The 27751-nt window shown below is 44.6% G+C and overlaps 1 protein-coding gene across 1 annotated transcript; it reads left to right on the forward strand.

Moving 5' to 3' along the window:
• Positions 1 to 1695: 1695 nt before the first annotated feature.
• On the forward strand, positions 1696 to 27372 carry LOC143276416 (uncharacterized). The gene is made up of 15 exons (XM_076580903.1): positions 1696 to 1729; positions 2356 to 2363; positions 3322 to 3535; positions 5896 to 6076; positions 6422 to 10086; positions 10563 to 10779; positions 14489 to 14616; positions 16421 to 16542; positions 17900 to 18016; positions 19718 to 19885; positions 22297 to 22473; positions 23525 to 23775; positions 24994 to 25077; positions 26253 to 26417; positions 27131 to 27372. The coding sequence occupies exons 1-15, from the start codon at positions 1696 to 1698 to the stop codon at positions 27354 to 27356; spliced, it is 5757 nt and encodes a 1918-aa protein (XP_076437018.1). The 3' UTR covers positions 27357 to 27372.
• The last annotated feature ends 379 nt before the right edge of the window (positions 27373 to 27751 follow it).

Genomic DNA, 27751 nt, shown 5'->3' on the forward strand with positions numbered 1-27751 from the left:
TGTTTAATTTTGTTTTCTTTTCTTTTTTATATAATTTTTGGCGGTGAGGGTGGTTATCTTTTAAATTTTTTCCCCTTCATTAACAAGAACAAAAAAAAAACAACACCAAAATATAGACAGATATTTGTGTGTGTTTGCATGTATATACAAACATGTTTATACAAAAAAACCCACAAAAATATAGACATATTTGTGTGTGTTTGCATGTGCATGCAAGCATGTTTATACATCCTACATGTATCACAGTATGTAGTTATGTGCGTGTGTAGTTTTAGTTATGTCTATTACTATTTTAAAGAAACCCTGTGGTATGTTTTGGCTGCAGTTCCCGTCACAAATCAGAAATGGACATCCGAGGGGTGAAAACAGATTGTGTATTAACGTGATGTCTCTGTCTATTTGAAAGAACTACTGTGTGTGCCCTAGGCCATGTAGGTGCTGTGGCAGAGTGGTTCAGTGTTTGGACTTCTGATCCATTGTTCTCTGGGAGTGATCAGGTTTCCAAGCCCCCATTTTGACATGGTGTGTCCTTGGGAAAGGCACTTTACTGTGGTTTTCATCACACAACACAGGTGTGAATGGGAACCTGACTTAGGTTGGGAAAGGCACTTTACTGTGGTTTTCATCACACAACACAGGTGTGAATGGGAACCTGACTTAGGTTGGGAAAGGCACTTTACTGTGGTTCTCATCACACAACACAGGTGTGAATGGGAACCTGACTCAGGTTGGGAAAGGCACTTTACTGTGGTTCTCATCACACAACACAGGTGTGAATGGGAACCTGACTTAGGTTGGGAAAGGCACTTTACTGTGGTTCTCATCACACAACACAGGTGTGAATGGGAACCTGACTTAGGTTGGGAAAGGCACTTTACTGTGGTTTTCATCACACAACACAGGTGTGAATGGGAACCTGACTCAGGTTGGGAAAGGCACTTTACTGTGGTTTTTGTCACACAACACAGGTGTGAATGGGAACCTGACTTAGGTTGGGGAAGGTTATTGTTGTGGTAGGAGAGGATTAGGCCCAGCCTTCCAGTGCTGAACCGTAGAGAGATTGACTTTTAATTGATTCCCCTGAAGGCTGTCAAGGCTTTACTACACTTTAGGACCTTCAACTATTTAAACCTGTATTTGAAAGAAACCCATGGAGTGTCTTTGTTTCAGTTCCAGTTACAACTGGAAATTGTGGGCATGGTGAAGCAGATCATGCAGCACAGCCCCTGGGACTGCAGCCACATTGCCATAGTGACACACTGCAGCCTGCTGGAGGCGCTGGCTGGCCTGGAGGTGGAGGACCTCAACCAGGGGGAGATCACCGCTGTCTCCAGGGTGTGGTTACGGGGCAAGGAGGCGGGGCTAGCTGAGAAAGGGGCAGAGCCTCTGCAGCTCAGCCTGGTCCACTTCTACCTCAAGGCTGGACAGGTGATGTGTTGTGTTTGTGTCGGAATGACAGGTGAAGCTGTGTCTGTCAGAATGACAGGTGATGTGTTTGTGTCGGAATGACAGGTGAAGCTGTGTCTGTCAGAATGACAGGTGATGTGTTTGTGTCGGAATGACAGGTGAAGCTGTGTCTGTCAGAATGACAAGTGATATGTTTTGTTTGTTTCAGAATGACAGGTGATGTGTTTGTGTCAGAATGACAGGTGATGCTGTGTCTGTCGGAATGATAGGTGATGTGTTTGTGTCAGAATGACAGGTGATGCTGTGTCTTTTGGAATGACAGGTGATGTGTTATGTTTGTGTCAGAATGACAGATGATGTTGTGTCTGTCAGAATGACAGGTGATGTTTTTGTGTCAGAATGACTGGTTATGTGTTGTGTTTGTGTCGGAATGACAGGTGATGCTGTGTCTGTCAGAATGACAGGTGATGCTGTGTCTGTCAGAATGACAGGTGATGTGTTATGTTTGTGTCAGAATGACAGGTGATGCTGTGTCTGTCAAAATGACAGGTGATGCTGTGTCTGTCAGAATGACAGGTGATGTGTTGTGTTTGTGTCAGAATGACAGGTGATGTTGTGTCTGTCAGAATGACAGGTGATGTTTTTGTGTCAGAATGACTGGTTATGTGTTGTGTTTGTGTCGGAATGACAGGTTATGTGTTTGTGTGTCAGAATGACAGGTTATGTGTTGTGTATGTGTCAGAATCACAGTTTATGTGTTGTGTTTGTGTCGGATTGACAGGTATTGTGTTTGTGTCTGAATAAAGATGGTGTGTTGTGTTTGTGTCGGAATGACTGGTGATCAGTGTGTTTTTTGTCAGAACAAAAGGTAATGTGTTTTGTTTGTGTGAGAAAGAAAGATGATGTGTTTGTGTTTGAATGAAAGGTGATGTGTTGTGTTTGTGTCAGAACGAAAGGTGATGCTTGGTGTTTGTGATGTGTTTGTGTCGGAATGAAGGGTGATGTGTTTGTGTCGGAACGATAGGTGACGTGTTGTGATTGTGTCAGAATGAAAGGTGATGTGTTGTGTTTGTGTCAGAATAAAGGTGGTGTGTTAAGTTTGTGTCGGAATGACAGGTGATCAGTGTGTTTTTGTCGGATTGTTTGTGTCGGAATAAAAGGTGATGTGTTTGTATTGGAATGAAAGGTAATGTGTTGTGTTTATATTGGAATGAAAAGTGATATGTTGTGTTTGTATTGGAATGAAAGGTGTTGTGGTGTGTTTGTATTGGAATGAAAGGTGATGTGTTGTATTTGTGTCGGAATGAAAGGTGATGTGTTTTTGTCAGAACAAAAGGTGATGCGTTGTGTTTGTATCGGAATGAAAGGGGATGTGTTGTATTTGTATCAGAATGAAAGGTGATGTGTTGTATTTGTGCTGGAATCAAAGATGATGTGTTGTGTTTTGTTGCAATGAAGGGTGATGTGTTATATTTTTGTTGGAATGAAAAGATGATGTGTTGTGTTTGTCAGAATAAAAGATGATGTGTTCTATTTGTGTCGGAATGAAAGGTGATGTTTTGTGTTTGAGTCAGGATGAAAGGTGATGTGTTGTGTTTATGTTGGAATGAAAGGTAATATGTTGTATTTGTGTCAGAATGAAAAGAAATGTGTTTGTGTTGGAATGAAAGGTTATGTGTTTGTGTCGGAATGTGCGTGGAAGGTGATTTGACTTTCAGTTCAGTCTGAAGATCCTGAGTTTGAATTTGGGTTACAGGCCTGGCGGGTTAAGGATGGAGTTTCTGATCTCCCAGGTCAACATATGTTCAGACCTGCTAGTGGCTGAACCCTATTCGTGTGTTTACACATGTAGGAGACCAAATGCACATAATACAGATCATGTTAATTCAAAAACATTGTGTTGTGTGTGTTCAGGTGGAGCCGGCTCAGCCCCTGTTGAGCGGTCTGCAGGACAGGGAGGTGAGGGGGGAGCTGGGGAGTCTGCACCGGGGGAAGTTGAACCGACTGCGTGCACAGTGTCTGATGACCATGTCACCCCACGCAGCCACCAAGGATTACATTCTGACCATCGCTCTGAACGCCTACCGTGCCCTCATCACCCTCTGTAGCCGTTTTGAGTCAACTGAAGGTAAAGGGAATTTGAGTCTGGACCTGACAGTGATGCTGCTTTTGTGCTGGTTAAAGGTTAAAGGTCCCGCAGCCATCTGTGGCCATCAGGACAGTGGATTCATATCCCCTGTGTCTAGGGCCTGGCATAGGGAAGCAAAGCCCAGTCCTTTACTCCCGCCAACTGAAGTCTGGTCACACGTGCTTAGAATGAGGAAAATCAGAGTAAAGCATCTTTCCCAAGGACACAACACCATGCTGAAACAGGGCCGTGAACCCTGATTACTGGTGAACACTGGTCCAGCATCTAACTGACTCTGCCATGGTGGCCCCTTTGTGTTGGTGGTTGGTATTTTATTATTAAGTGGTTTTCTGTTGTTGTTCATGGTAGTGGGGATTTTTGTTGTTTTTTTGGTGGTCTTCAACATATGCTGCATTGAACAATTCCTGAACATTATCTGGCAGGACAAAGTTCAAACAACACCTTCCTGAGCAGAGCTAAAATTCCCAACATGTACACAATGCTAAAACACAGATGCATGCACTGGCTCGGTCACATAGCATGAATGGATGATGGCTGAATCCCCAAGGATCTCTTTTTATGGAAAAAGTGGGAAAACATCCCACAGCAGACCCTAACTTTGGTATAAAGACGTTTGCAAGAGAGATGTGAAGGCCTTGAACGTCATCCTGAGCAACTGGGAAGCTGTAACCAAAGCGATTGCTCTCTACCGTTCTTCAACAGGCCACCTGCACTTTGGTGTTTTACAACACTTCAATTATGATTTTAGAGTCAGGAGCCAGTGATCAGAAACCTATTATTCTCTCCACCAGTGTGAGCGTTCTACATGTTCGTTTCGACTTATCAGAGGAAAACTTTGCAGGGTCACGAAAATTTTGTCAACACATGCAAGGTGTGCACTTAAAGTCGAGTTAAGCAAGGAAAATTTATTGAGAAAAAGAAGGCTCCTGGCCAGGGCCAAAGAATGGTGTTGACTTACATCATGAGACAACTTAAATGAGGTCCATGTGGAGGGGGAGGGGTGGTGGGAAACCACTTCTGGCATCATATATCATTGTTTCTTGTAAAACTGAATATGATGATGAGGATAAATGTGTTCTCGACCACTGTTTGTTCAGCTGAAGCAGCAATGTCAGTTTGAATGTGAAGGATATTGTAGACCTTGGCCCTACCCTCCAAATTTCAGACATATATTAAAGTGAAGATGCTAAAAATGAATGCAATAAATATCCATGTTGCTGGGCATTGATTTTTTCCAGATTTTCCACAGGTTCAAGTATGGGCCCTGCTCTGTTTTGTTTTGTTTTTTTACCCAAATCTTACTTGGATGTCAATAGTCATGCATTTTTATATTGACATTTTCCGACACAACTGAAGTGTGTGTGTGTTTTTCGTGTGACTTGACTGTTTCTTTTTGTCATCATATGCATGATTGTTTTTTCTTGTTATTGTGTATAAGTCAGTTGGTGGTGCTGTGAACAGTTCACACACTATTGTGTGGAAATGCGTCTAACAAGTTATTAGTCATTAGGATGAGATGATAGACTGAGGTCCTGTTTGTAGCAGGAACTTAGCACACTGAAAAGAACACACAGCAACAAAGAATTGTCCCTAACAAAATTCTATAGAAAAATCCTCTTTAGTCTTTGACAGGAGAAAAGACAATTGATAAAAAAAGGAAGAAAATGGGTGTCGCTTCACTGTAGCAACATGCTCTCCCTGGGGAGAGCAACCTTAATTTTGCAGAGAGAAACTGTTTAGACAAAATTGAATGTAATACAGTACAATACATTGTTACAAAAACCATGTTCACTTCATGTGATGTAATGTTTCAGGGTCCACTCCACAGCAATACAGTACAATACATTGTTACAAAAACCATGTTCACTTCATGTGATGTAATGTTTCAGGGTCCGCTCCGCAGCAATACAGTACAATACATTGTTACAAAAACCATGTTCACTTCATGTGGTGTAATGTTTCAGGGTCCGCTCCGCAGCAATACAGTACAATACATTGTTACAAAAACCATGTTCACTTCATGTGATGTAATGTTTCAGGGTCTGCTCCGCAGCAATACAGTACAATACATTGTTACAAAAACCATGTTCACTTCATGTGATGTAATGTTTCAGGGTCCGCTCCGCAGCAATACAGTACAATACATTGTTACAAAAACCATGTTCACTTCATGTGGTGTAATGTTTCAGGGTCCGCTCCGCAGCAATACAGTACAATACATTGTTACAAAAACCATGTTCACTTCATGTGATGTAATGTTTCAGGGTCCACTCCACAGCAATACAGTACAATACGTTGTTACAAAAACCATGTTCACTTCATGTGATGTAATGTTTCAGGGTCCGCTCCGCGCACCACCAGCAGCGGGCATTACTTCACTCCATGGGTGGTCACTGCCGAACTGCTGGAAGCCACCTTGACCTTGGGCCGCATGTATCGCTATGTGGGAGATGCCAAACGTGCCAAATGCTACCTGAAGGATGGACTCACCGTCAGTCGAAAGTTTGGATTGTTGAAGTGGTAAGAATAAACGTGTCTTGTCTGTATTGGTAAGGGTAAACATATGTCTGTATTGGTAAGGATAAACATGTCTAGTGTTCGGGATAAATCTGTCTTGTCTGTGTGTCTTGTCACATGACAGGGATTTTTTGTTTTGTTTTGTTGGGGTTTTTCTTAGAGGTGTATGTTTGTTACTGTGTGTATGTAAGAGGTGTGTGTTTATTAAAGTGTGTATTTAAGAGGTTTGTAACTGTATGTCATGTAGGTGTGTCTGAAACTGTGTATATATATAGAGAGAATATATGTATAGATATATATGAGAGGTGTGTTTATAGCAGGATACTGAAGATGTGTGTTTGTGTACAGGTGCACAGTGTTTGGGGTGGAGGTGTCTGAAGTGCTGTTTGACACCCAGTCCCTGCAGCCCATGGTCAGCATGTTGACCGCCACATACACCACCCTCAGCACCCTGGAGCCCCCCACCACCCCTCTGTCATCACCCTCCTCACACCTGCCCAACACCAAGACAAGGTGCAGACATTCAGCCCCAAGCCAGGGTCATGAGGTCATGGCGGAGGACCTTGTGAGGGAGTGTCTAAGGGTGTATGATAGTGGCCGGGTGCAGATGTACTGTGCATGGTACCAAGGGCAGGTGCAGACACACCCAGGGCAGGCAGAGGGGTCACAGCAGGGCAGTGGTGGTAGGTTCTGGCAGAAGCTGCAGTCGTACACCAAGATGGAGGAGCAGAAACACAGTCAGGTGCACAGGGACATCGTACAGTTGGGCTCCTTCATCATGGCTTGGACTGCGTCCCTGGCCACCCACCCCCCCAACTGTTGGTGCTCCATGTGCACCGACAGTGAGAGTCAGCGTCTGGCCTTGACCCTAGCCATGACCTCCCTCAAGATCATCCATGCCAACGCCACAACAGACCTCCACCTGGAGTGGTTTGTCAAGAAGGTGTTGAGAAGACTGAAGCAGCAAGACCCTGGTCAGAGAGTGGCACAGGTGTTGGGATTGGAGGGAGGGGTGGTGAGGTGTAGAGATGTCGTGCTGATGAAGGCTGCAGAGATGAGTGTCTTGCTGGTGGAGTGTTCTCTGCATCAGAAAAATTTCGCCCAGGGACTGGCGCACGTGAGAACCGGGTTGAAAGTGCTAGACACCCTGCCCTCTCACTGCCCTGAAGCCTGGATGGTCAGACTGCGCCTGACACACTTCCATGTCCTCTGTGCCTTCTACTCCATGTACCACCACCCTCACAGACAGGCAGACTTTAGTCACAGACAGGTAGACTCTAGTCAGTGGTGCTGGCTTACAGACTCCCAACTGGAAGTGCAGATTCGCAACCAGTTGGAGCAGCTGAAGATCAAAGGGTCTCAGCGTAGGAAGGTAGACAAGGCTCCGTGTGGGGATGAGTGGCAGTGCCCAGTCAGTCAGAAGGGGCCCACTGAAAACGGCAACAACACCAGCACACCCACTGAGAGCAAAGTGTCTCCCCCTGATCGCTGTATGTCCTCACACTCTCTCTCAGGGATGGAATCCAGTAAAGACAGTGAAAAATCAAGTCAGCTTGAAGAGTGTCAAAGAAAGGAATTTAAATCCTCTGGAAAGGCATCACTAAAAGATTGGAAGAAACTATCCAGTGAATCTGTTAATTCGTCCGACACTTTCACTGACAAGGATGTCACAGACAATTCGCCAAGCAGCCAGGAAGAATCATCACTTACCCACAGTGACAGTGAGGAAAGAACTCCCAGCCAATCAGCAGATGAACAAAGGGAGACAAATTCTCATCACCTTACTGACAAAGCTGCCACCATGGATGCTGAAAGCTACACCGTTTCAAAAAAATCATCTGTCCCACAGCTGTCGTCCCAGACCTGTCAGTCTGTACAGTCACAACGCTCAGGTTCCCTCTCACCTACCCCTGTCCCTCCCAAGTCACACCCCTCCCTGAAGCCAGGAATGAACCGTCACAATAACCCACACAGCAGCAGCGTCAAACCCAGCCAAACTGCAGACAGAAAAGGAAAGTTGGCAACACACAAATCTGCTGCTCAGAGGAAAAAGAACCAAACCAAGAACAGTGCAGCACTGTCACACAGGGATTTGCTTGAAGAAAAAATGACAGAAAGTGAATCAGTTTTGTTCACAGAAGAGTCTGTCGTAACTCAGCTTTTCCCAGAGGGAACTGCCACAAACAGTAAAGCAAACCCCAGTGCTGACAAGAAAAAAGGCTCTGGCGTACATAAGAAAAAAGAGGCAGCAACAAACAAAAAGAAATCATCCTTCCAGACTCCTCACATGCCTGACACTCTTAACACCCCCAGTTCTGTGATCCAGAATGCACAGTCCTTCACCAAACTGTTGTCAGACAGTGGCGACGAGTTCCAAGTGTCCACCCCTAAATCCACCCCTCGTCTGGCCAGCTGGAGGAAACAAAAACCTAGCCAGTCACAGGGGAGCCAGGATAAATCTCCAGCTGGATGTCTGAAACTGACTGATGTAATTAACGCTTGCAGACCTGAAAAAAGGACAGCGCCAGCCAGAAAGAAAGGGTCCTCAGAACACTGCAGTCACCCTGTGGATTCTGGAGATGGCGGTGATCAGTCATCACCCTCCCTGCCAGCAGAAAACAAACCCCCACCTACACTGGGGAAAAAGAACACGTCCAGGACAAGGGGAGCAACTAGACAGAGCAAGGCTGCCACTGAAGCCTTGCAGCAGAATCCAAGGGGAGCAACTCGACGAGGCAAAGCCAAGGCTGAAGCTCTGCAGCAGAGTCCTGCCAAGCTGGATCCCCCCAGTGAGGTAGGGGACACCTGTCCAGGTATGCACAGCACTGGGTCTGATGTTGTGGAAGGTTCGTGCGTCCCTGCTGTAGCAGACAAGGCCAGTGTCTCGTCAGAGAGAGGGAGGAGGGGGAGGGGCAAACCGCTGTCCACAGACACAGAGAACACTGGTGCTAAGGCTGCACCAGCCAGGAAAAGACAAGCTAAAATTCTGAGTCCTGTGAATGTCATCCCATCAGAACCTTGCCACAAGCAGGAAGAAAAAAGTGAAGAGGCCATGAACCCTGTTGTGGAAGCAGATGATGCCTTACATTCTAAAAGAGGGGGAAATCAGAAAGAACATGGTTTGACAACCAGGAGAACCAGACAGACCAAAAGCGACCAGAGCTTGGAGTCACAAAAACAGGATACTCTTCAGCCAGAAACTGGAAGAAAATCCACATCCAGAAAAGGGAGACAATACAAGGCAGCAGAGAAAGCAGCCAGTGAACTGACCGGGGGCAGAAAATCAGCGTCAAAGGAAACACGTAAGGAGAAGATACAGAGCATGCCAGACAATGAGGTTGTTCCTGAGCGAGAACTGGTCAGGGGGGATAACCCACAGGACGTCTTTGACTTTGTGGAGAGTGATGGGGAAACAGAGTCCTCACAAACCTCCACCAGAAAGGCCAGCAGGAAAGGACGACCAACAAAAACCCCAGCTGCTAAAAGCGGTATGGGGAGAAACAGCAAAAAGTCGACTGGAAGGACAGCGTCATCAAAAACTGTGGACAAGTCCTCACTACCGTCCGCCGTGAAACACAAGGCAGTGCCAAACACACCTGCTTCATCACTGTCCACAAAACATTGTACAGCAGTCACTAAAGATAAAACTGATAAAGCCAAGTTGACAGAAAACCTGGCCAGTGTTAAACAGCCTTCGGAAACTGGCTCCAAAGGAGCATCCTTCACAAACACTGTGTCAGCCTCAAGTACGGACTTCAGTTCCATCGAAACGCTGAGGATGGGGCATTTGGCAGCGGCATTTCCTGTGGCAGAGGTCAAGGACATCCTGTGTGAATCATTTCTCCAGAAAGGCCTTCCTGGGAGGAATGATGTCCAGCAGTCACAAGTCTCTCAGGACAGTGTCTGGCACCTGGAGACCTACCTGCCTGTCCTCCAGAGGTGTGACAATGACACATACAGCGTCATGGATTCCCTGGCGGCAGACCTGGAAAATGTTGTCTTAGAGGACTCAGGTAAAGTGGCTCTGGATGTGTGCAGATCAGTAGTATGTGTGAGGATGTATTACATATTGATATCACTTTGCAGCACAGCAGTAAGCATTCAAACATAGGTTTTAGGTTTGCCAGATATGCTTTTCTCCTCAAGGAACAAACTGAAAGTGCCTGAAAATCAGAGATAGTCAGTCTCATATTTAGAATCATTTATAATCCATCAAATCAATTGATTGATGCAGCAGTGTGTCACAGACAAAAACACTGTTTGTTTTAACCATTCATGGATATGTCCACAGAGAAAAACACCATATGTTTTATCCATTGAAGGATGTAACAATGTGTCCACAGAGAAAAACACTGTATGTTTTGACCATTGAAGGCTGTGACTCTGTGTCCACACAGAAAAACACTGTATGTTTTGACCATTGAAGGCTGTGTCCACACAGAAAAACACTATGTTTTGACCATTGAAGGCTGTGACTCTGTGTCTTCAGAAAAAGCACTGCACAAGGCAGACAGGAAGCTTAGGAAGTGTGTGGCACGGCTGCACCACTTTCCCCCTGTGGCACTGTTCAGCGAGGCCAGCAAGCTGTCGGCACTCATCACGCTGCGTCAGGGGGGCGACCCCTGGGACATCGCCGCTGTCCTATGCGAGTCGAAAGCTGTCTCCCTGCGTCACCAGTTCCTGGCCTTGATTCAGAAGAATATCAGGTAACATCCTGGCCTTGATTCAGAAGAATGTCAGGTAACATCCTGGCCTTGATTCAGAAGAATGTCAGGTAACATCCTGGCCTTGATTCAGAAGAATGTCAGGTAACATCCTGGCCTTGATTCAGAAGAATGTCAGGTAACATCCTGGCCTTGATTCAGAAGAATGTCAGGTAACATCCTGGCCTTGATTCAGAAGAATGTCAGGTAACATCCTGGCCTTGATTCAGAAGAATATCAGGTGTCCCAACAGACGATGTGACAGGTTGATGATGATGATGATGAAGGCAGGGAATAACGCAGTGACCCAACAGATGATGTGACAGGTTGATGATGATGATGATGAAGGCAGGGAATAACGCAGTGACCCAACAGATGATGTGACAGGTTGATGATGATGATGATGAAGGCAGGGAATAACGCTGTGACCCAACAGACAATGTGACAGGTTGATGATGATGATGATGAAGGCAGGGAATAACGCTGTGACCCAACAGACATTGTGACAGGTTGATGATGATGATGATGATGATGATGAAGGCAGGGAATAACGCAGTGACCCAACAGACAATGTGACAGGTTGATGATGATGATGATGAAGGCAGGGAATAACGCTGTGACCCAACAGACGATGTGACAGGTTGATGATGATGATGATGATGCACGGCTGTGCCGCTTAACTTCCAGCAGAGCTATTTAGTTTCAGAGTTCAGTGAGCGGTCAGGAGCACGGCTGCTGACCTAGATTCCACTGGGATGGGAGGGGGGGGGGGGGAGGGGAGCGCGCGCCGCGCTCTTTGTGCCTATGTTTCCAGCAGAGAAAGGTGTATTGTTTAAGTGATTTTCATTTCATCATATTCGTGCACACCGGTTTTTGTTTGCTGTCATTTTTGTGTACATGATTCCAGTGAATGTGAACTTTAAGTGTGTTGTGTGATTTACCAGACACTGTCCGAGTGTTTCTGTTACATCCAGTTATTTGACCTAAGTGTGTGTGTGTGAGTGCCGACAAAAATGGAATCTGGTGCGGTAGTGGCAGCATTGCTGACTGGGCAACACACCTTCAGTGAACACTTGAGATGTTTGGATAATATGTGTCGTGTGTGTGGTGAGCGGGTTCTCAGAAGAGATAAAGATAAGGGGTTGAATGCAAGACTTTGTGCCAAGTATTCTTCTGAACTGTTTCGTTTTTTCGGTCTAGATGTTTCGAATGATGAAGAGGGCAAACATCCCACATGCATTTGTATCAAGTGCTACAAAAAAATGAACAAGGGGGGGAGGCAACACACGCAGTCGTCAATTCACTCAAAAGAAAGTATTAGGGATGCAGTCACAAGATGACAAACTACGTGTCATCATGCAAGAGCACATGACTATTGTCTCCCCCATGCTTCAGCAAGTCGTACCCCAAGCAGGAGAATCACGGCACAAATCAAAAAGTAAAGAATAAAGAAATTTTCAGCCCTGTTCTTTTCTCCACCCTGAATCCCTCCCTCCCGCACACACACATTGTAAGGAAAAAACAAGAAAAGAAAAAAAATGTTTGAGTTTAGTCAGTGTCACACTTCAACTGAGTGGATTACCAACTACAAACAAGGAGTTCATACGGATTTATAAGTTCAGGTAGGAATGGATTTTATTATTTAGAACTTACAAATGCATGTCAGTACGTTACATTGTGATCGTTTACTAAAAGCATGGTATCGTCAAGGTGTATCTTTTAGACTGACCAAATGCATGTCGCAAGCAAAGGCACACATACTGACACGCAAAACATCTAGTCGGCGAAAATCTCTCCCCCCCTCTCTGTGTGCGTCTCTCTCTCTCTCTCTCTGCGTCTGTCTCTCTCCCTCTCTCTCTGTGCCTCTCCCCTTTCTCTCTCCGTACACGTTCCTCTGTTTCTCAGTATGTCTGTCCCTGCATATATATGTCTGCCTGTCCGTCTCTCTTCCCGTGATGTTGAGAGAAGTGTGAAACTTAAGTGGCTGGCAGCAGTTCTCAGTGGAGCTGATCGTTAAATACTGATATTAATTCCGGGGCGGTCTGCCACCTCTAGGTAATGTATCGGCTATATTTTCCTTCCAGTTGTATCGTGGAGACATGCATGTATATCATGATACAAGTTTTATCTCCAAGTAAAACGATGTACACACACAACACGGAGTTGAAATTGAACTACGTTCCGTGTGTGTTCCTCAGTTCGAACAGAATGTTCGTGTGCTCGCTAAGTTTTGGACTGCTTGTACACTGCCTGTAGGAAATTAAACCTGCTCATGTTTGGTATCGTTAAATTTGTCAGAAAATCACACATCCATTCACACCCATAGCGCCCTTCTTGTTGCATTCTGACATAGAGTATTATTTTTTAAAAGCACATAACCCTGTTTCTGACAGTTTATCAGCAGCAGCGAAGCTGTTCACAGCTGTACACACTGCCCGTGTAACATGCGCTCCGCAAAGAATAGCGCGAAGTTAGTGGTGCGCCAGAGCGCTGCCCCATATACTGCCTGCCTGTCTGTCCAGGCTATCACCTTTCCAACGTTTCGCGCTCGCTCGCTGTTCATCCCTCTCCCCTCCGCTTCGCGCCAAAACTAAAAGGGCTGCCTTGTGCCGCCGTGGATGATGAAGGCAGGGAATAACGCTGTGACCCAACAGACGATGTGACAGGTTGATGATGATGATGATGATGATGATGAAGGCAGGGAATAACGCAGTGACCCAACAGATGATGTGACAGGTTGATGATGATGATGATGAAGGCAGGGAATAACGCTGTGACCCAACAGACAATGTGACAGGTTGATGATGATGATGATGAAGGCAGGGAATAACGCTGTGACCCAACAGACGATGTGACAGGTTGATGATGATGATGATGATGATGAAGGCAGGGAATAACGCTGTGACCCAACAGACGATGTGACAGGTTGATGATGATGATGAAGGCAGGGAATGACGCAGTGACCCAACAGACATTGTGACAGGTTGATGATGATGATGATGAAGGCAGGGAATAACGCAGTGACCCAACAGACAATGTGACATGTTGATGATGATGATGAAGGCAGGGAATGACGCAGTGACCCAACAGACAATGTGACATGTTGATGATGATGATGAAGGCAGGGAATAACGCAGTGACCCAACAGACAATGTGACAGGTTGATGATGATGATGATGAAGGCAGGGAATAACGCAGTGACCCAACAGACAATGTGACAGGTTAATGATGATGATGATGATGAAGGCAGGGAATAACGCAGTGACCCAACAGACGATGTGACAGGTTGATGATGATGATGAAGGCAGGGAATGACGCACCCAACAGACATTGTGACAGGACGATGATGATGATGATGATGATGAAGGCAGGGAATGACGCACCCAACAGACGATGTGACAGGTTGATGATGATGATGATGATGATGAAGGCAGGGAATGACGCAGTGACCCAACAGACGATGTGACAGGTTGATGATGATGATGATGATGATGAAGGCAGGGAATAACGCAGTGACCCAACAGACGATGTAACAGGTTGATGATGATGATGATGATGAAGGCAGGGAATGACGCACCCAACAGACATTGTGACAGGATGATGATGATGATGAAGGCAGGGAATGACGCAGTGACCCAACAGACATTGTGACAGGTTGATGATGATGATGAAGGCAGGGAATAACGCAGTGACCCAACAGACATTGTGACAGGTTGATGGAGATGGAGGGAGTTAAGAAGTGTAAGGACATGCTGCTGGAGAAGAATCGGGACATGGAGCAGCTGGTGTTTCCCTGGGACGCCCAGCAACACCAGCAGGCCGTGCAGAACCTGCCACAGGGTACGTAGGGCACGCCCAGCATGGCGACTTTTCTCTTTATCCTGTATGTCGTGTGCTGTGGTGGTGGGGATGTGAGCATGCACATGAACTTGCACTTGTATGTATGTACACTTGTGTTTAAAAAAAAAAAAAAAAATCCTACTGTTTTTGATTTTGGATATGATTTGTGATTCATGTTTGTACCCCTGATGTGCTATCCCTCTCTTCCCCCCCCCCCCCCCCCCACTCCCTTTCCCAATATTTATTGTGACCCCGTACACTTGCCCAGCAGGCAGCCTGTTGTTCAAATGACTCGATGTGTGTAGCTTGGTCTGTGACCAATGATAGGTGCTATATAAGTATCCATATCATCATCATCATCATTACTTAAAGCCATTCACCTTGTAAATTCCCACCCCCATTATTAAGTTGACAGTTGTGCACAGGGCACATAACACTTGTAAGGAAGGTACCAGAATGGTTAAGATGCTTATCTGCTAATACAATGTCCATTGAGTTTGAATTCCATTCTCACCGCTTCTCCCAAGTTTGACTGGAAAATCAAACTGTCTAGCCGTAAGGTCCCCTGTGCAGCACGCACTTGATGTACTGAAAAAGAACCCATGGCAATACAAGTGTCCTCTGGCAAAATTCTATAGATGAAATCCATCCAGAAAGGTACACAAATATTTTTGCCTACACTCAGGGCCTGACTAGTTTGTGAGGTGATGCCGCTGGTCAGGCATTTGCTGAGCAGATGTGGTGTGGTGTATATGGATTTGTTCAGAGTAACACCTCCTTGAGAAACTGAAACTGTAAATGTGCACTCACTGCATGAGCTTTTCATCAGCTCCAAAATCTACCTCTCATCCAGATGAGAAAACAACACTAGAGGACTGAATAAGGAAGAGATGATCCATACTGTGCGCATATAATACGTACAGATATATATATATATATATATATATATATATATATACGTATTATTTAAACCCTCATTAATACTCATGTTAGCCATTTTGAATAATGAGTGATTTTTGGCTCTTGCCTGTGATTGAGATTGCTGTGGACTCAGACAGGAAGACTGGAACCACACAGTTGTTGGTCAACCACTTCACAGACAAGTCTTGGGGAGTGTTTATCAGTATACAAATGACAATCAAAATATTAATTATTTTTGCACATTTTAGTGAAACTAAAAGTTGTGTCCTGGAAATTGAGCAAAGCTTATACTGACTGACATTGCATTGTTTTGCAATTAGAATATAGATATGCCAGAGTTTCAAACTTTCCCTGTCTTCATTATGACTTTTCAGCTTGGATAAATGGTAACAGAATCACCAAATGCATTTTCAAGTGTAATATACACAATAATCACACTGGACAAACTCAGCAAAATCATGATTGGTGGACCAGACACATCCTCCCATTCTGAACAGTGCAGACTGAAGGTCCATCTCCACCTGTCACTCCAATTAAGGACAACATTCCAAAACAAAAAATGACTACTCACTGGAATCTGTGAAAACAAGCTTATCTTCAGAAAGTACAAATGTTTCTGTCTGAATAGCTGCAGAAGTGGGCCTCTTTCTGTTACCCAGAAAAGCATTCTAACACACATACTTAGTGGGAGTTAAGACTGACAAATTCTGGACAGAGTCAAGATTTTGTTCATATAGTTGGTCATTTGTGGACATTGTGCTGAAGTGACAGAATCTTTACAGAAATCATTCTCTAAATAAGATTTAGTGACCTCTTTTCAATGAAATGTTTTTGTGAACTATCAGTGCAATCTGCATGCTAATAAACAGTGATGTGTTGTCAGGGTGGACAGTGTGTCAGTTCACGGTAATGGACAGCCCGGGTAGCCCCACCCTGCTGTTGACCCGACTGACCAGTGACCAGGACCCCTTCACCGTGGAACTGCCCCACTTTTCTGATGAAACGGTCAGTGTGTGTGGACTGCCACGTAACCCACTCCAAAATGGCCGATAATTCACGGCCCTGCCACTTCTGCCACATTGGCTGTTCCCAAACAGCAGCTACATATTTCCATCTTGCCAGAGTTTTTGATTTGTTTGGGAGTTATTAGATTGGTAGTTTTAGATTTGCAAAGGTTTCACTGACTCCAATGATAATAAGGAAACCCTCTACATCACACAGGGGTATGGTTTTCCAAGTGATTTTTACTGGCTGGCTGGAAGTAGGCAAGCAGAATGGAGACACTTTGTCCAAGCCCAGTGGTAGCAAAACTAAACACATAGGTTTAGCCACTGCTCAGTGAAAATTAGAAGGAATACTTAAAGAAGACAAAGATTAACTGCAATTTGAAAATTCTTTGGACAAGGAAGTTGAGGAATATCTGCCTCCAGGTCCTACTCTTCAGAACAGGGTTTGACTTTGCTTGCAAACAGTACTGAGTGATTGGAGAACAGAGCAAACAGTACTGAGTGATTGGAGAACAGAACACACTGTGTGACTGTCATGCCCAGGAGAGGTAGTTGGGGTGGGGGAGGTATCAGATTACAGTGTGCAGAGCAAAGCAGGATATGAGGTTCATTGGAAAGGCGCTGTGCAGTGGGCATGGTGGTGTGTTTGGCATATATCAGATCAGAGAGTTTGACATTCAACTGATGATTTCATCCGTGTGTGATGTTTGTTGCTTTTTTGTTTTTCTTAATTATGGGTCACATATTCATCTGTTCATAACAAACAGTTTTTTTTCTTGTCCATTCGTTTTTCTTTCAAACCAGCGTCAGTTAAGAAATTAATCCAGAATTTTTTTTTTTACACCTACACATTTTTTTAATGAAAATTCCTCAGCAAATAGGATTCAGTTATTTGCCAGATCCCTAGGCAGACTAAGGCCAGTAAAGATTAACATCTAGTCACACTGGTGTGCATGCACTCTGATTGTGTGTGTGAGAGAGAGAGAGAGAGTAAACAAGGACTTTATATGTATTTATATGTATATATATATAGACAGACAGATCTGTATATTTGTGTATATATATACATATTGATCTCTATCAATAGATAGATATATGTAGAGATATAGAGATTAATAAGTTTATACAGATAGATCTCTATAGGTAGATATAATATTGGTGCATAGGCCACATTGTCAGTATAAAGTGAGTCCAAAAAGTGAGTTCCATGATTTGGTTGTCCATGTAGTGGTGGTTGTGTGCCTGTGTCTGTCACCAGTGATATGTTGTTCTTTTATCAACAAGGAATAATAACATCTTCTTTATTTTTTATTTTTTAAATCTAATTCTAGCAGTTCTAAACTTTGTGATTCCAGGGTCAGGCCATATACTTTGGCTTCATGGACATTCTCAAGGTCAACGACGAAGTGTCAAAGATCAAAGATAACACACTGTGGTGGCGTTACCGTGCAAGTTTGGATGCTAAGCTGGCTGTAAGTGGTGGAGTGTACATGTGGTATTTGGTGCTGTGTGAATGTGGTGTTTGGTGCTGTGTGAATGCTGTGGTTGGTGCTGTGTGAATGCCGTGTTAGGTAAATGTGGTGTTTGGTGTTGTGTGAATGTGGTGTTTGGTGCTGTGTGAATGTGGTGTTTGGTGTTGTGTGAATGTGGTGTTTGGTGCCGTGTGGATGTGGTGTTTGGTGCTGTGTGAATGCTGCGTTTTGTGCCGTTTGGATGTGGTGTTTGGTGCTGTGTGAATGCCGTGTTTTGTGCTGTGTGAATGTGGTGTTGTGTGAATGCCGTGTTTGGTGCTGTGTGAATGCTGTGTTTGGTGCTGTGTGAATGCCGTGTTTGGTGCTGTGTGAATGTGGTGTTTGGTGCTGTGTGAATGCCGTGTTTGGTGCTGTGTGAATGTGGCTGGTGCTGTGTGAATGCCATGTTTGATGCTGTGTGAATGCCGTGTTTGGTGCTGTGTGACTGCCGTGTTGGTGGTGTTTGGTACTGTGTAAATGCCGTGTTTTGTTCTGTGTGAATGCCGTGTTTGGTGCTGTGTGTGTAAATGCCATGTTTGGTGGTGTTTGGTGCTGTGTGAATGCCGTGTTTGGTGCTGTGTGAATGCCGTGTTTGGTGCTGTGTGAATGTGGTGTTTGGTGCTGTGTGAATGTGGTGTTTGGTGCTGTGTGAATGCCGTGTTTGGTGCTGTGTGAATGCGGTGTTTGGTGCTGTGTGAATGCGGTGTTTGGTGCTGTGTGAATGCGGTGTTTGGTGCTGTGTGAATGCGGTGTTTGGTGCTGTGTGAATGTGGTGTTTGGTGCTGTGTGGACAGGCTGCAGGCACTTTGACATGACAGTCAAACGCTGGACCTGTGACCCAGTGTTCACCAGCCATCAGGGTTTGAGGCCCTGTTTCAGCATGGTGCTGTGTCCTTGGCAAAAGCACTTTTTTCCAATTTTTCCACTTCACCCAGTTGTGAATGGGTCGTGACTTCAGTTGTGGAAGGTTAAAGTGGCAGGAGAGGTTTTGGCCCTGCCTTCCTGTGCTGAGCCCCAGGCCGTAAAATGATATGTGTATGTCTTGTCTGAGTTGTCAATATTTGCATAATATCCTTTGGAATTAGATGAATATCTCACACATGAATAAATTGTACTCTGCTGTATTTTACTGTACTTTCATTCAGCAGATTTCTGTGTATTGAATTGTCACAGTCTTGTGCCTTCCTGATCACATGTCTTTTGTGTACAATGAAAAATCACATGAAATATTGTGGGTTGTTTTTGTTTTTCATCAAAAGTAGTTTAAGTTTCAATGTGTCAAAGCAGGCAGACTGATTTACATACAGTACAACACATCTTTAAAAAAAAAGTAATATAAAGAAAAGAAAGGAGTAGATGCCTGACCAGTGCAAAAAGACAACTGGCTGCGAGGCCTTGAGAGCCATCCCTAGCTTTATATAGAACACTGAAATAAAATGAAAGAAAATAATTGAACAAAATTAAAATATGAAGATACATTAATTTTTATTTTTTTTTAAGTACAAAGAATGCAAATGATTGCAAAAGAAGTCAGTCAGGATTACAACACAACAAGTGTGTGGTGTGTGTCAACAGAACCTGTTGGAGGAGGGTGGGGGTAATGGTGAGTCAGTACATCACAACACAAATGAAAGGTTCATGGCATGTGGTGTGTGTCGACAGAACCTGTTGGAGGGCATGGAGAGTCACTGGCTGGGGCCATGGAGGGGACTGCTGGCTGCACAGACATCCAACACTGCATACAACACCACCATGGACACTGCCGCAACCAACCTGCTGCACATTGTGCACACCTGTCTGGGCCATCAGTGGTCCCACGGGAAAGCCAGGGTCAGTGTTTCATCACCTGTCTGGTTGTGTTGGTGTCTATTGTATCACCTGTCTGGTTGTCTTGGTGTCTGTTGTATCACCTGTCTGGTTATGTTGGTGTCTGTTATATCACCTGTCTGGTTGTGTTGGTGTCTATTGTATCACCTGTCTGGTTGTGTTGGTGTCTGTTATATCACCTGTCTGGTTGTGTTGGTGTCTGTTATATCACCTGTCTGGTTGTGTTGGTGTCTATTGTATCACCTGTCTGGTTGTCTTGGTGTCTATTGTATCACCTGTCTGGTTGTGTTGGTGTCTATTGTATCACCTGTCTGCTTGTGTTGGTGTCTATTGTATCACCTGTCTGGTTATGTTGGTGTCTGTTATATCACCTGTCTGGTTGTCTTGGTGTCTATTGTATCACCTGTCTGGTTGTGTTGGTGTCTATTGTATCACCTGTCTGGTTGTGTTGGTGTGGATTGTATCACCTGTCTGGTTGTGTTGGTGTCTATTGTATCACCTGTCTGCTTGTGTTGGTGTGGATTGTATCACCTGTCTGGTTGTGTTGGTGTCTATTGTATCACCTGTCTGGTTGTGTTGGTGTCTATTGTATCACCTGTCTGGTTGTCTTGGTGTCTATTGTATCACCTGTCTGGTTGTCTTGGTGTCTATTGTATCACCTGTCTGGTTGTGTTGGTGTCTATTGTATCACCTGTCTGGTTGTCTTGGTGTCTATTGTATCACCTGTCTGGTTGTCTTGGTGTCTATTGTATCACCTGTCTGGTTGTGTTGGTGTCTGTTATATCACCTGTCTGGTTGTCTTGGTGTCTATTGTATCACCTGTCTGGTTGTCTTGGTGTCTATTGTATCACCTGTCTGGTTGTGTTGGTGTGGATTGTATCACCTGTCTGCTTGTGTTGGTGTCTATTGTATCACCTGTCTGCTTGTGTTGGTGTGGATTGTATCACCTGTCTGGTTGTGTTGGTGTCTATTGTATCACCTGTCTGGTTATGTTGGTGTCTATTGTATCACCTGTCTGGTTGTCTTGGTGTCTATTGTATCACCTGTCTGGTTGTCTTGGTGTCTATTGTATCACCTGTCTGGTTGTGTTGGTGTCTATTGTATCACCTGTCTGGTTGTCTTGGTGTCTATTGTATCACCTGTCTGGTTGTCTTGGTGTCTATTGTATCACCTGTCTGGTTGTGTTGGTGTCTGTTATATCACCTGTCTGGTTGTCTTGGTGTCTATTGTATCACCTGTCTGGTTGTCTTGGTGTCTATTGTATCACCTGTCTGGTTGTGTTGGTGTGGATTGTATCACCTGTCTGCTTGTGTTGGTGTCTATTGTATCACCTGTCTGCTTGTGTTGGTGTGGATTGTATCACCTGTCTGGTTGTGTTGGTGTCTATTGTATCACCTGTCTGGTTATGTTGGTGTCTATTGTATCACCTGTCTGGTTGTCTTGGTGTCTATTGTATCACCTGTCTGGTTGTCTTGGTGTCTATTGTATCACCTGTCTGGTTGTGTTGGTGTCTATTGTATCACCTGTCTGGTTGTGTTGGTGTCTATTGTATCACCTGTCTGGTTGTCTTGGTGTCTATTGTATCACCTGTCTGGTTGTGTTGGTGTGGATTGTATCACCTGTCTGGTTGTGTTGGTGTCTGTTATATCACCTGTCTGGTTGTGTTGGTGTCTGTTATATCACCTGTCTGGTTGTGTTGGTGTCTGTTATATCACCTGTCTGGTTGTCTTGGTGTCTGTTATATCACCTGTCTGGTTATGTTGGTGTCTGTTATATCACCTGTCTGGTTGTGTTGGTGTCTGTTATATCACCTGTCTGGTTGTGTTGGTGTCTGTTATATCACCTGTCTGGTTGTGTTGGTGTCTGTTATATCACCTGTCTGGTTGTGTTGGTGTCTATTGTATCACCTGTCTGGTTGTGTTGGTGTCTGTTATATCACCTGTCTGGTTGTGTTGGTGTCTATTGTATCACCTGTCTGGTTGTGTTGGTGTCTATTGTATCACCTGTCTGGTTGTCTTGGTGTCTATTGTATCACCTGTCTGCTTGTGTTGGTGTGGATTGTATCACCTGTCTGGTTGTCTTGGTGTCTATTGTATCACCTGTCTGGTTGTCTTGGTGTCTATTGTATCACCTGTCTGGTTGTCTTGGTGTGGATTGTATCACCTGTTTGTGTTGGTGCTGCTGTGTGTGTTGCATATTGTAGTTTTGTCAACAGATTTCTCAGTGAAATTTAGGCTGCTTCTACTCAGCAGGAAAAGCTCATGGTCTAAGTGCAGCGCTATCCTTTTCTCTACTTTTTCTTTCTTTCTTGATTACTCTCTAATGGTTTAAATTGGTGACATGATTCTAACTGAACTAGTCACACCATATGGATTTAAAGTCAGGGGCGTGTGCCTGTGTCGTTTTTTTCTCAGCAAGCACTGGAGTTGCTGCAGCACAGCACGGACCTTCCCACAATCCTCTCCCGTCTGCTTCAGCGAGATGACATCGCCGACAACACACAGCTGCTTGAGGCCATCACTACCAAGGTCATAGAGGTCATGCCCAAGGTTACAGATGGTGACCTTCCTGTGATCTTGATTCTGGATAAGGTGAGGGCTTGGAGATATTTGTGTATGTATATGTTAGTCTGAGTATAGTGTGTGTGTGTGTTACTGTGTGAGTGACTGTGTAGGTTAAGCAATGCTCACAAGAACCAAACAAAAACTCTTCTGTCACAATCAATTCATTCAGACTTGGCAGTGCATCCATCCCTTTTTTCCAGCTCTCTTGAGAATTTTGGTGTTGTCCTTGACAACGCACTTCCCTTGCAAAAAATGGCCGGTCAATCCTGCTGCTGTCAGTTACAGCGTTTCGGTTCTGTTCACAAATATATGCCCATTGAGACAACATCTGAACCTATTTCTTTCATTCTCACTCATCGCAACTGAACTCTGTTGCATGTTTTGCCTGCTTCAAGTCACTCCCTTCAGCATAAAACTCTGCCACCCATCCCATCCTGGTAATTACTTGGAATATTTCTTCATGTGAGTTTTAAAAGCTTCAAGATTCTCTATCTTTTTTCTTCTTTATAAAATTTTTATAAATTTTATTTCCCAGTTAGTAAAGAAAGTGACATGTACCATTAGAACTGAAACAAAAATGAACAGAAAATATGTGGACTTGCAGTCATATGCAGCTGTGGTCACCAAAGAAAGGAAAGACTGAGAGTGAAAAAAAGAAGACAATGCAAGCATTTTCTCCCAGTCATTATGCTTCCCTTTTTTTTTCCTTTTTCTTTTTTTTTTTTTTATCTGGGGAGTATGGGGGGCCCTGGCCCTGTCACTTTAACTATAACCTTAACGCCCACGCTGCTCATCCTAAATCCCCCATGTACAGACAGGTAGGCGGCGCAAGTTAACCTTTAACCTTTCACCCCTTGACTGCTGTGAAAACAACAGGTGGTGTTCCAAGTGATAATCAGTATCCAGAACACCATCAGCGAAAAACTGAGAAAATGGTTTGGAGACATACCGCTCTGTGTCAAATATGTGAATTTTCAGCCTTCATCATTGACATCAGTCACTATGAATGTATGTACTATGTTATAAGGCAGTCAAGGTGTTTTTACCAATCAATATCTTTTTTTCCCAAACGGAGCAGCACCTGTCCAACTTCCCCCTGGAGCAGCTGAGCGTGATGAGGAGCCAGGCAGTCACCAGAGTTCCCTCCCTTCCCTTGCTCCACCTTCTGCTCCGTCAGCACAATGTCACTGGCGGGGGCCCCAGGAGTGCGGCGGGTAAGGATGGGACACTGATGGAGAGGGGGGTCGATCCCACATCAGTGTTCTACATGATGAACCCTGACGGGGACCTGATAAAGAGCCAGCAGTTCCTGGAACCCTTCTTCAACAGGTGAGGGGGTCAGAGTCTGTGTGGATACAGTGCTGATATCAGTGTGTGGGTGTCTGTGTGTGGCTGTACACAGTGGTAGGCTGTTTTGGCTGGTTATGTTTGTTTTAGCTTGTTTGTTTTGGTGAGTCATGTTTGTTTTTGTTAGTCATGCTCGTTTTGGCATATCATGTTTGTTTTGGTGAGTCCTGTTTGTTTTTGCTAGTCAATTCATGTATGTTATGGCACATCATGTTTGTTTTGGTGAGTCATGTTTGTTTTGGTGAGTCATGTTTGTTATGGCATATTATGTTTGTGTTGGTGAGTCATGTTTGTTTTGGCATGTTATATTTGTTTGGGTGAGTCATATGTGTTTTCACTTGTTATGTTTGTTTTGGTGAGTCGTGTTTACTTTGGCTTGTTAAGTTTGTGTTGGTGAGTCATGTTTGTTTGGCTTAAATTTGTGTTGGTGAGTCTTGCTTGTTTTGGCTTGTTACATTTGTTTTGGTGAGTCATGTGTTTTCGCTTGTTATGTTTTGGTGAGTCATATGTGTTTTCATTTGTTATGTTTTGTTAAGTTGTGGTTGTTACGGCTTGTTATGTTTGTGTTGGTGAGTTCATTGGTGAAAACATAAGGCATATTATGACTCACCAAAGCAAACATAAGCCATGACATTACTCACCAAAACAAACAACACACCAAAACAAACATGACTCACCAAAACAAACAAGCCATAACATGACTCACCAAAACAGACATTTTTTATGGCTTGTTATGTTTGTGTTGGTGAGTTATGTTATGATTTATGTTTGTTTTGGTGAGTCATGTTATGGCTTGTTTGTGTTGGTGAGTCATGTTTGTTTTGGTATGTTATGTTTGCTTTGGTGAGTCATGTTATGGCTTATGTTTGCTTTGGTGAGTCATGTTATGGCTTATGTTGCTTATGTTTGCTTTGGTGAGTCATATTATGGGTTGTGTCTTTACCAGCTGGGCCATGTGTCATGAACAATGATCTTTACATTGCTACCAACACTGCAGTAGTTATGCATGGCTCTTGTAATCTGTACTCTGTGTGTGTTTGTCTTTTGCAGTAAAAAGAACAATGATTTGAACATTTCTACTAGTTTTCATTCATGGCTTGTGTGATGGGTATGTGTTTTGCAGCAATGTGAACAGCAGTGATTTATGCTTTTCTACCAGAATTCACTGAGGTTTATGTATTGTGTGTGTGTGTTTTGCAGCAACAAGAAGTGGAAAGGCATGGCTGGTTGTGTCCCGACAAAAGAGCAGTTTCAAGAGGCTCTGACACAGTACGATATATTCACGTGAGTATTGGGTCTTCATGCAACTTATTTTATACATGTGAGTGTGCATATTGATATTATTTTAGTCTTCATGTGAGTTTTTTTTTTTTATATATCTGTATGTGTGTTGATTTCTGTGTGAGTATTTAAAGTACCAACCAGTTTGGTGAAGCCACACATCAGAACAATCAACATATTGGATGGAGAAATACACTTTGTTGGATCAGTGAAATAGTTACAAACATTTTGATGATAACCTGAGTCAGCATGTGTGTGTGTGTGACCTGTCAAAGGTTTATGGCCCTCTTGATGCTGACTACATCACCCATCATGGTCACTCTGCTGTGTGACTGGTCTAAGCCAGTCATAGCACACAAGGTCCGCTTATTTGCATTCTGTGCACACACAAAACATGGTGGGTCATACTCATAGTATTTCATTGAATTATGAAAAGAACAGAAGAGTGTCTGATGAATTTGGAAATAAAAGGGGTAACCTTTGGAATGAAGGTGACTGTTCTCACAGGGAAGTGTGTCTTTCCATCATTGCAACAGCAGTGTTGTTCAGGTTGAGTGGCTGAGGGGTGCATGATTTGGTTAAAGCAGTCCCCTGGCCCCCAGCTGCAAAGTATTCAGTATTGCACTGGCTCCCCAAGAAACTGCTGTACGGCGAACTCCAACATGGCAAGCGCTCCCATGGAGGCCAAAAGAAGCGCTTCAAAGACACTCTGAAAGCTTCTCTGAAGGCCTTCAACATCAGCCACGACACATGGGAGCTGAATGCAATGGACAGACCAAAGTGGCGTGCCACGACACATGGGAGCTGAATGCAATGGACAGACCAAAGTGGCATTCAGCTGTCCACAAAGGCGCCAAATCCTGTGAGGCCAACAGAATTGCTGCAGCAGAGCAACGCAGACAGGCCAGGAAAAGCAGTGCCAGCAAGTCCCCGACAGCCGCCACCATCCCCTGTCCACACTGCGTCAGAACCCTCCGGGCGTGGATTGGCCTGACCAGTCATCTGCGCACCCACAGAGCCCAACCCACCCACCCCCAGGATGACCAGATGGCCCTCGTCGATCCCGACGGACGAACCACATTGCACCAAAGTCAGTCACTCCCACCCCATGCACTGGCCATCAGTGTTGACAGCACTGTGAATCTGATTGTGACAGGTATGCTGTGTTCTGTCTACAGGTACTGTGGCCATGGCAACGGTTGTAAGTACTTCAGCCCGGAGGACCTGTTGAGGACCCGGTGCCAGACAGTGCCGCTGTTGTTTGGCTGTGGCAGTGTCAGGCTGGACGTCTTCCAACACCTGGACGCCGAGGGTTACGTTCACAACTACCTGTTGGCTGGCGCGTGAGTGGTGCTTGATAGAGGACCTCGCGGCTCAGTGAACATCACTCACTGGTTCATGATAATGTGAATTCACAAAGCAACTATTCTCTAAATAGGGCTCTAGGTGCTTTACAAAAACTGGTAAATAAAAGCAAACAAAAACAAAGAAACCAGGTCAACACACATGCACACATGAAGGTGTGCACACTCACACAAACACACACACACAAACCTTAAAGATGTATACAGTGAAAAGAACGGAATGGCATGGGAGGTTAAGGTGGAAGACAGTTATTGTGTTCTCTTGCCAATCACCTGCTTCCAAACCTTTAACCTGTGTTTGTCCCCACAGCCCCTATGTGTTGGGCAACCTGTGGGACCTTTGACCTTTAACCTGTGTTTGTCCCCACAGTCCCTGTGTGTTGAGCAACCTGTGGGACCTTTGACTTTTAACCTGTGTTTGTCCCCACAGCCCCTATGTGTTGGGCAACCTGTGGGACCTTTGACCTTTAACCTGTGTTTGTCCCCACAGTCCCTGTGTGTTGAGCAACCTGTGGGACCTTTGACCTTAACCTGTGTTTGTCCCCACAGTCCCTGTGTGCTGGGCAACCTGTGGGACCTTTGACATTTAACCTGTGTGACCTTTGACTTTTAACCTGTGTTTGTCCCCACAGTCCCTGTGTGTTGAGCAACCTGTGGGACCTTTGACTTTTAACCTGTGTTTGTCCCCACAGTCCCTGTGTGTTGGGCAACCTGTGGGACGTGACGGACCGAGACATCGACACCTTCGCCAAGGAGATATTCAACCTGTGGCAGAGAGGAGACCACAGGAGAGAACGGCACATCTCACTGGCCTCCCTTGTGCAGCAAGCCCGCAGTGTCTGCCGCATGAAGCTGCTCAACGGTGGTGCCCCTGTGCTGTATGGCCTGCCTGTTCCCCTCCAACATCATGCATGTTAGGGGAGAGACTGGGGCTGGGGGGCGGGGGCTGGGGGGTATTTATTGGTGATATATTTTTTTCAAGAAGCCTTAGCTGTGATTTGTGGGCATAGTAGTGTGGTGTTTACTCACATGTTGCTCAGCAAAACGTCCAGAAATTGTGTGTAAAGTTTGATGGTTCTACTTCGGGTTGGTTTTTGTTGTTTTTTGGTGTGTAGTGATGTCACTCATCTGACTAGTTTCTCTTGTTGTTTTTATTATGTTTGGTGGTTGTCGTTTTTATTTGTTTGTTCATGATTCATTGAAACAAAATTCATTTAAATGTTCTGTTAATGGACAAACAAAACAATGAAAATGTGTTCATGGAAGAGTGAAACAAGAGAAAGAGATATGTTGGTGGTGACAGTTTTTTCTTT

Source organism: Babylonia areolata, chromosome 32, assembly GCF_041734735.1.
Source record: "Babylonia areolata isolate BAREFJ2019XMU chromosome 32, ASM4173473v1, whole genome shotgun sequence".
Taxonomy (NCBI): domain Eukaryota; kingdom Metazoa; phylum Mollusca; class Gastropoda; order Neogastropoda; family Buccinidae; genus Babylonia; species Babylonia areolata.